The 8,416-nt window shown below is 46.9% G+C and overlaps 1 protein-coding gene across 1 annotated transcript in view; it reads right to left on the reverse strand.

The window, feature by feature from the left end:
- Window positions 1-8,416, reverse strand: part of Cmya5 (cardiomyopathy associated 5) — a 94,554-nt gene that overhangs the window by 50,820 nt on the left and 35,318 nt on the right. Inside the window, exon 3 of the mRNA XM_029468236.1 lies at window positions 662-8,410. Within this exon, the coding sequence (XP_029324096.1) occupies window positions 662-8,410 (7,749 nt within the window). The remainder of the gene's footprint in view (window positions 1-661; window positions 8,411-8,416) is intronic.

The following is an 8,416-nucleotide window of genomic DNA, read 5'->3' on the forward strand; positions in this document are numbered from 1 at the left end:
CCATGCCTGCCTGGATACTGCCATGCTCCCACCTTGATGATAATGGACTGAACCTCTGAACCTGTAAGCCAGCCCCAATTAAATGTTGTTTTTTTATAAGACTTGCCTTGGTCATAGTGTCTGTTCACAGCAGTAAAACCCTAACTAAGACAGGTACTGAGTGGATGGGTGCTCAGTGAATGGGTGCTCAGTGGATGGTTGCTTAGCGGTTCCATGTTTCTCAACAACATCTCTGGCGAGATGTGATATAATGAGACTCAAAATTAAAATCTTACTGTTTCAAGCATTTTTTTAGCATTTAGAATAGAATTGGCTAGGGCAGTAGATTCAAATTTTAAAGGACAAAATTATTGATCACAGAAAGTAACTTGCTTTGTGTGCTAATGTGTAACTATTGAGGCTAAAAGCAGTTTCCTTTTTTATAACATTAAGGGTCTTTGTTATGAGATAGCAATTTCCTTAGAACCTAGAAAAGTGCTCTGACACATATCCTACCCATAAAAATAACAGATAAGCTAGTCGTAACTAAGTTCATAGTGAAATATCCATATGTTTTCAGACCATTTTGCTTAAAATAAATATTAAATAGTGGTCATTTTTAAGAAAATGCAAAAGCAAACCCAATATCTATGTACAATTTGTGTGTGTTAAGTTGGTTTACCTTAACAGCACTTATAGCTGTGTCGAGTGCTGAAACCTCGTGGTCTTTATGAATGTCCAGTGCCTTGTCCATTTCAGAGACCAGGCTTTTGCAGGTGTAGCAGTAAGATTCAACCTGAGTCTTTTTCTGTTCCTTTTGTGTCTTAGCGGTCACTGATTCTCTTGCTGACTGGTCTTCTGTCCTGTCCCACACTTCCTGTGAAGCAGACACTCTTGGTTCCCCCTCACTTGTGAGCTCCTGCTCCCTGATGTGCTCAAAGGATTCTGTTCCTTGAGATGACACCTCTTTGGGTGAGGATTCTGAACCTGGCTCTTCTGGTAAGATGGCTTGACTGGCTGCTTCCTGATTCAGAGAGCCAACAAAGTCATACTCATCCTGCACAGGGGTATTGTGGAGCCTCTCTTCCCGGGACACAGATGGGACTAGCCTCTCTTGCAATACTTCAGGAGCATAAGTGGCACCTGCTGCAAATTCTTCCTCTGGGAAAGACACTTGTACTGGGACATTCAGATTGACATCTGGACTTGCATTTCCTGCCTCATTACCCTGGCTGCTTGGCTCGCTCTCCAGAACACAGCGGGTGTCCTGGAATGGAACTGCATAGCTCATCTTCTGGGTGACTGCTCTGACTTGCTCTGTAATGGGAGCTTTCTGCTGCATTGCCGCCTCATCAAGGGTCTCCATGTGGCCTGTGGGTTCTCCTTCCCGGCCAACAACCATGTGCTGTTCTTCCAGATTTTTCTCCCAAAAACTAGTTTCAGGCTTTCTCCTGATCTCTCTTTCTGCAACTCTCAGTTGCTGTGAATCCTCTTCACCAACTGGCTTTTCTTCCAGACCTTGGCCTTGATCTTCTTGAGTTACAGATTCGTCATGAAGAATGTCGTCTTTGAGTATGTACTTCTCAAAATACATACCTGGTCCATCATCAGTGTCAGAATGTCGCCTTGGGAATGATGTCTCAGAGTCCACACTGTCACCTTCTGAAGCTGTTTCGCCTTCATCTTTCTCCCCACACGCCCCTTCATACAGATCTTTATAGAAGAAGGAAAGTGCTGGGGGCTCCTCTAGCAGCTCAGGGTTGACAGCCTTGGGGGTGGTGGGAAATATTTGTCTTTTTGACAGAACTCCTTCCTCCACATCAAATAAAGGCATCCCAGGAGACCTGGAGTCCACATCTTTACTGATACCCTTTGGAGCATTTCTGTCATCTGGTTTTTGGATAGCCAAAGACTTTTGCATCTCTGCATGAGATAATTTGCTATCATCCTTTTCTGGCCCGTAAAAGCTCTCGTCTAACTTTACTAAGTTATATTCGTGGTCTAGGGCCTGTTCGGCTGAACTTTCTGGAAGAGAAGTCAGTGTTTTGGTGGCTTCCTCTGAGGATTCCTCAACAGTGGATTTCTGTTTTTCTGAGCCTGGGGAGAGGTTATAATCAATCAAAGTATAATTTTCAAAATAATCCTCTTCACCAGAAACTGTGGGTTGGATAGGTGTGAAGTCACCCATTCCTGAGTCTGTGGCTATCTCCTCCTTTGTCTTATGAGTTTCCTTTGTCTCCTTTTCCCTCAGTGATGTAATTTTCCTATCAGGAACTTCTAACTTGCTCTTCTGTGTTTTATGGGAAGCAGCTGCCTTCTTCTCATCATGAACAGATATGCTTTTAAATGAAGCTTTCTCTTCCAAATACTGTAACTTATCTTGCATTTTTTCACTTTCTTCCTGATCCACTGAAGGGATGAAGGCAGGGGCATGGATATTCAATATCTCGCAGCCTTCAGAAATGATGCTAAAGGCACTCTTCTGATCTTCTGAAAGGCCAGCTGGCTTGCTGGTTACTGAAAATGCTTCATCTTTCACAGAGGTGCCTTCAGGCTCCTGGGCTGTGCCTCCCATAGGAGGAACTCCATCAGCACTGATCTCTGATGCACTAAGCATAAACTGAGTATAGTTACTTGCTGCTGAAGAGGGCGGTTCGTTTCTGTGCACCTCTTCCACAGCTTCCAAGTGATGCTTTGAAATAAGAACAGACTGTTTCAGCATCTCTTCTGTGTAGTCTTTAGATGTCTGGAAAGTGTGGACTGTGGGCCTGTCTGACCATGTTTCTTGTTTCTTCACTGTATGTTCTACAGAAGTTCCTAAAACAAGACTTTGTGGTTCTACAGCTGACAGCTGAGTTGGCGGTGCTCCTAAATGCTTTGTTTCATCAGTCATGTGCTCTGATGCCCTATCAGCATCCTTAGATAGGGATCTTGGCTGCACACTTCCATCTTCCGCAGCCACTGAAGCACCAAGGGACAACTCAGGCATCACGAACTGCCTCCTTTCCTCTTTGAGATCCACTCTACTCTCACTTGACTTTTCCAACTCCAGATTTCCTTCCTGAGTAAGAGAATGGCCATCCATTTCCTCTCCATGGGGAGACTCCACACGGGAAACCTTGGTTTTCTCTACTAAAGTTTTACCTTCTTCCTGGGGATGTGGTTGGGTTTCTGCTGCCTTTCTCTTCCTAATTTCTGGGTATACCTCTGTGACTATATGTTCTGGTTTTTCAACAACTGGTGTTGATTTAGCCAGCAAATGTGCTTGGGCCTTATCCAAAGAAACAGCTGATGCTCCAGGCACAGGCATGGCTGCAGGAGGGTATCCTTGATTCTCTCCTTCTGAAAATACCCATTCCTGCACTTCCTTTTCTCTCCTATCCAAAGCAAGAGTCTTGCTGGGTTTTTCCATGAGCTTTTCAGTTGGAGAGATGCGCTGTTCCAGCCTCTCAGCAGCTTTTGATTCTTCCAATTTGAAAGGTCGAGATTCCGGCATCGTTTGCAACTCTCCTACTGCTTCATTTTCCCTGAGTTCCAAGGGAGCCATGATTTCTTGCTTCTCTGCCAGGCCCCTCTTCCCTGCCAAGGAAAATGATCTAGTTTCCCAGCCATCCTTCTCCTCTGTTGGACGTTCCACTTCCTCTTCACAATGTTCCAAAGAAGTGGGCTTTGGCATTTCTTGTCTAAGTCTGTCTTCACCAAGATCACTTAAACTGCCTTTTGATTCCACTGGCAGAATCATTGATGCTGGTTCCTCTGAGTTCATCCTTGTGAAGGCAGACTGAGCTGATTTTGGCTGCTGTGGCATTCTATCTACTACGTCAGATGACGAGAGCCATGTTTCCTTGTGATCACTGCTTGGCTCTTCCTTATGTGCAGAAATACTCCACATAGACGGAGGAGAGACCTCTGGCTTCTGGCATCTTTGGCTCTCAGTAATATGAAGAGGAGCCATGTTTTGGGCTTCCTCCATACCCACTTTCTCACCCATAGAGGAACAAGGATGAATTCCAGGATGTTTGTCACCAACTGAAGTAGCTAAGCTTTCACCCATTCCTTCTGAGAAGCCTGGCAGTTCCTTCTGCCCATAGTTTTCAGAGTTAGACTTAGGCTGCTTTAAAACGTCTTCGTTTGATAAAAATGTGAGTTTTTCTTTAAGGTCTTGACTTATGCTGGATTTAACTGAAACACCTTTGGGTTCCTCAGCCAGTTTAACTGTGACCTCGGGTAATGACTGAACCGCTGGCTTCTCAGCTGTATTAACCTCAGCAGGAACTGTACCTTTAGGCTCTATGGCAGGTACTGCTTTCTCTACAGAGGGACTTGGACGAGTTTCTAGATCTTCGTTGTCAGAGACCTTACTATCTGGAACGCTTGATCCAAACAATAAACTAGACATCCATGATTTAAAAGATGAAATTCCTTTCTTTCCCTTCTCTGCAGGAAGACCTTGGTCAGTGACCAGTGACTTCTCAGATGACTTTTGTGTCACCTCTGGGGTCTCTGGAGGTTGAGGTATGGCTTTTGCTTTCACAGCAGGGACAGATTTACTTTGGGTGAGTACTTCCACATTGCCAGAGGCTAGCTTTCTCCCTTCCTCAGAATCATCTACAGCCTTTGACTGAACCCTTCTGGGTTCCTGAGATAGCTTCTCACCAGACACTGGTGCTTTGCTTGCTTCTTGGTTTCTGGTTTCAGATGTGTGATCTGTATCCAGTGGAGCAGCCCCAAGTTTCTCTGACATCAGATCAGTGCTCTCAGAGGACTCCAGCTGCCCAGATCCTGGTTTTCTATCTTCAGGCTGATTGACTAAGCTATCTGGCTTTTCCAGCATCCAGGTGTTGTCCTTTGGAGAAATGAGACTCTCTTTCACTTTTGATCCTGTAACACTGGCACGCTCAGTTGTCACAAATGGCTTGGGTTGCTCCAAATTCTCCTTCTTCTCTGCCAATTGTTTAACACCCAGCTCTGGCTTATCTGCAGAAGAGCTGCTCTCATCAGGCACCTCAACAGCTTGGCCCTCATGAAGGGTCCGCTTAGGCTCTTTTTGCTCAATGGGGAGGTCAAAAGAAGCAGTCTCTAATGGAGCTGAGGCAGGCACAGGAAGCTCCCTGTTTTCTTCTTGTTCTTTTCCTCTTCTCCTAAGCTCAGTGGGGCCCTTTTCTAAGATAGAAGGCCCTGGTTCCATTCTGATGGGTTTTACTGGTTCTATACCTAAGGATCTATCTCTATCTCTACTATCAATGAGTTCTGACCCAGCAGTTGGTACTTCTGATAACTGTTTGTGCTTCTCAGGCTCTGGGGGGAGCTTTAGAAGCTCTTGCTTTCCTGACAGGAAACTCCCCGGCACTGAAGAAGATGTCTCCTCTGCTTGTCTGTTCATCTCATGTCTGAGGGCCAGTAATGTTGGGGCTAAATCATCTGACACTAAATTTTCAGAATCAGGAGACCTTGTTATCTCCTCGTGTTTGTCATTTGGCACTGTGGGTTTGGATGTGAGTGACACTTGCAATGGAGGTGACTCGTTGTCTTCTCTCTCTACCTCAACCCCTGAGTTGACAGGAAGTTTGGGTTCAGGCCTTAACACCTCTGAGGCAGACATGCTGGGCAAAGGCAAACCGCTGCCTAACTCGCTCTTCCCTACTCCCTTTAAGCCTGGGTGTTCCTCAGGGCTGACAAGAGATGGATCTGTCAGGACTTCATCCCTGCCTAATTCAGTTGAATTTGAATCAAGCTTAGTTACTGGCACTGTGGTGGCCGAAGAGCTGGCTTCTGTGTCTTTCCCCATCTCTTCGGCCAATGCTGGAAGTGCAGGTGGTGCAGGTGGTCTGTGTTCCGCCTCCCTCTCTCTTCCCTGTGAAGCTGCAGGAAGTTCCCTAGTTATTTTGGACTCCTGTTTCACTTCCATTTTCACTGCAGATAAAACCTTAGGTCCAGAAATAGATGTTTCCTCTGGAGGTGAGTGTGGTTTTGCCACTTCAGGCTCATTCTTTGACAACATTCTCTGTTCTAGTTCAGAAGTCACAGTTGGAGCTAAATTGAGTTTGACATCCGCCTTTGGCTCATCTCCCAAGTCAGACAAAACTGAATATTTCATCCCAGACCCTGGAACATTTGGGGGCTGAGGCTCTGGTGTCTGATCCTGCGATTCGTGTGCTGTCGCTTCTTGAGAATCCAGCACAGCTTCTTCCCTTCTGACTTTGGGCAAAGCCATCTGTTCATCTGCACTTGTTAGAGTGAGCGGTGCTGTGGGTTCCTGTTCTGGCTTAAGCACACAGGTTGACTCGGGTGAAACTGAGGACTGAGAGGTGGGCAAAACGGATGTGGTTCCTTCCTTTACCACTGATGAGAGAGCAGAAGAGGAAGCTGCTATTGTAACTGCTGGCAGACTACTCTTTGCATCTCTCTTCTCCCATCCACTGGTTGGTGGTGGTACCAAATCTTCAGTCTCAGGCTCCAAAGATGCCTGAGTTTTCTCCTGCTGTGCCAGGATGAGATATTCAGACACAGAGGTTGAAATTGTTGGAACATCTGACATAGTTTCTGCTTGGCCGGTCTTATCTGCTGAAGATGGCAGGCTCAGATCTTCGAACACAGGCCTAAAAGGGAAAGACTCCTCCCGCTCCTGCGATGGATCAGAATGGTCAGGCACAGGAGTGACCACTGAGGACCCCGCCTCTTCTTCATCTGCCTCTGAGAAGTAGGAATAGTCTGGAGCAGACCTCGTAGGTAGTAATTCGTCTGGCTCGACTTTGTTTTGCTCCGTTTCTGCGATTCTGTATGGTGGGATTGACACCTGTGATGCTGAATCCGGAGAAAAGAGTTCAGCCTCTTCGGTATCCTCATCAGACAAAACAGTCTGCTCAGAGGGTGACGTTAAGCACAGTGGAGAATCCCGCCCCAGCTCTCTCTTCTCTAGTTCCTGAGTTGGATAGGGTGAGAATGAGAATTCTGACGCAAATGCAGAATCAGGGGAAAGGGGCCCAATATTGTCCTCTTCCTGCCCTTGCTCTGATAGACCTGTGGGTGAGGAGGCACCCTTTAGAAGCAGAGGGGATGTGTGGCCAAGCTCTGATGTGGAAGAGAATGAGCCCCGCTGCTGGTCTCTGCTCCCTTCTTCTGATTGGACCACTTGTTCGGATGAGGTGGCCCAGGGAGGTGGGACATGGCTTTCAGAAAGCAGCTCAGTGGTTTGTGGAGGGAGAGCGCATTCCGCTGCAGAGACCTCATTGGATGAAGATAGCCCAACTCCAATGGCTTCCTTCTCTTCTTCTAACAGGGTTGCAGGATCAGAAAGGCCTTTTGGTTTGAGTTGGGGCATATCATCTATTGTTTTTTGGGAGGATTCCTGTGTTGCATTTTGTGAAACCGAGGGTTTAAATGGCAGCTTTGAATCTGATGCGAAACTTCCACTTCCTAGACCCTCATCTTCCGATAGAGCTGCATGGCTCTGTGCGGCTGGGGGAAGTAGCGCAATATCTTCTTTCTCATCTTCTGCCTGAATAATGGGCTCAGAAACATGTTGGGACTTTAATGGGAGCTTGTGGTCACCTGTTTTCAACAGCAACTCTTGCGCATGTGCTGGGACAGAATACTCAGCCGCAGATTCAGAATCTGGTGAGGGACACACGCTCTCCGAGGCCTCGTCTCCAGACAGGACTGGCGAAAAGAGTGGAGACTGGATGGCAGATGTCTTCTCAGTGGTGGATGGAGAAAGGGACTGCTCAGATACAGAGGTCATAGCTGGGGAATAAGACTCACGTTCCTCTTCGTCCTCTGAAAAGACTACAGGTTCGGTGCTAGATTTCACATCAGATCCAGAAACTGCCTCTACTTCCAGCTTCTCTGGTGTACGGTTCAAATCCTGTAGGACTGAATACTCAGATACAAAAGCAGAATCAGTAGAAACAGACTCGTTTTCCTCTCTTTCTTCCTCAGACAAAGTGATACGTTCAGGCGTGAATGTCATCTGTGTTGGTAGAATGGGCTCTTTTCTGTGCTCTACTTCAGAGGACAAAGGCGATGGGGAAGTCTCCTTAGAAGCTAAAGGACTTTCTGGGTAATCAAGTTCTATGATCTCTTCTTCTAGACTAGAATCTTCGGGTTCAGTGGTATCCGTGATTGGTGTAGAAGTTTCCACTCCCCTCTCTAGTTGTTGTGCCTTTCTATGAACCATGGGTTCAGGCGCATGCTCCTCCTCTCTATGAACTATGGGCACAGGCTCAGGCGCATGCTCCTCCTCTCTGTGAACTATGGGCTCAGGCGCATGCTCCTCATCTCTGTGGACTATGGGCACAGGCTCAGGCGCATGCTCCTCCTCTCTGTGGACTATGGGCTCAGGCGCATGCTCCTCCTCTCTGTGGACTATGGGCTCAGGCGCATGCTCCTCCTCTCTGTGGACTTTGGGCACAGGCTCAGGTGCATGCTCCTCCTCTCT

The sequence above is a fragment of the Mus caroli genome, chromosome 13 (genome assembly GCF_900094665.2).
Source record: "Mus caroli chromosome 13, CAROLI_EIJ_v1.1, whole genome shotgun sequence".
Classification (NCBI taxonomy): domain Eukaryota; kingdom Metazoa; phylum Chordata; class Mammalia; order Rodentia; family Muridae; genus Mus; species Mus caroli.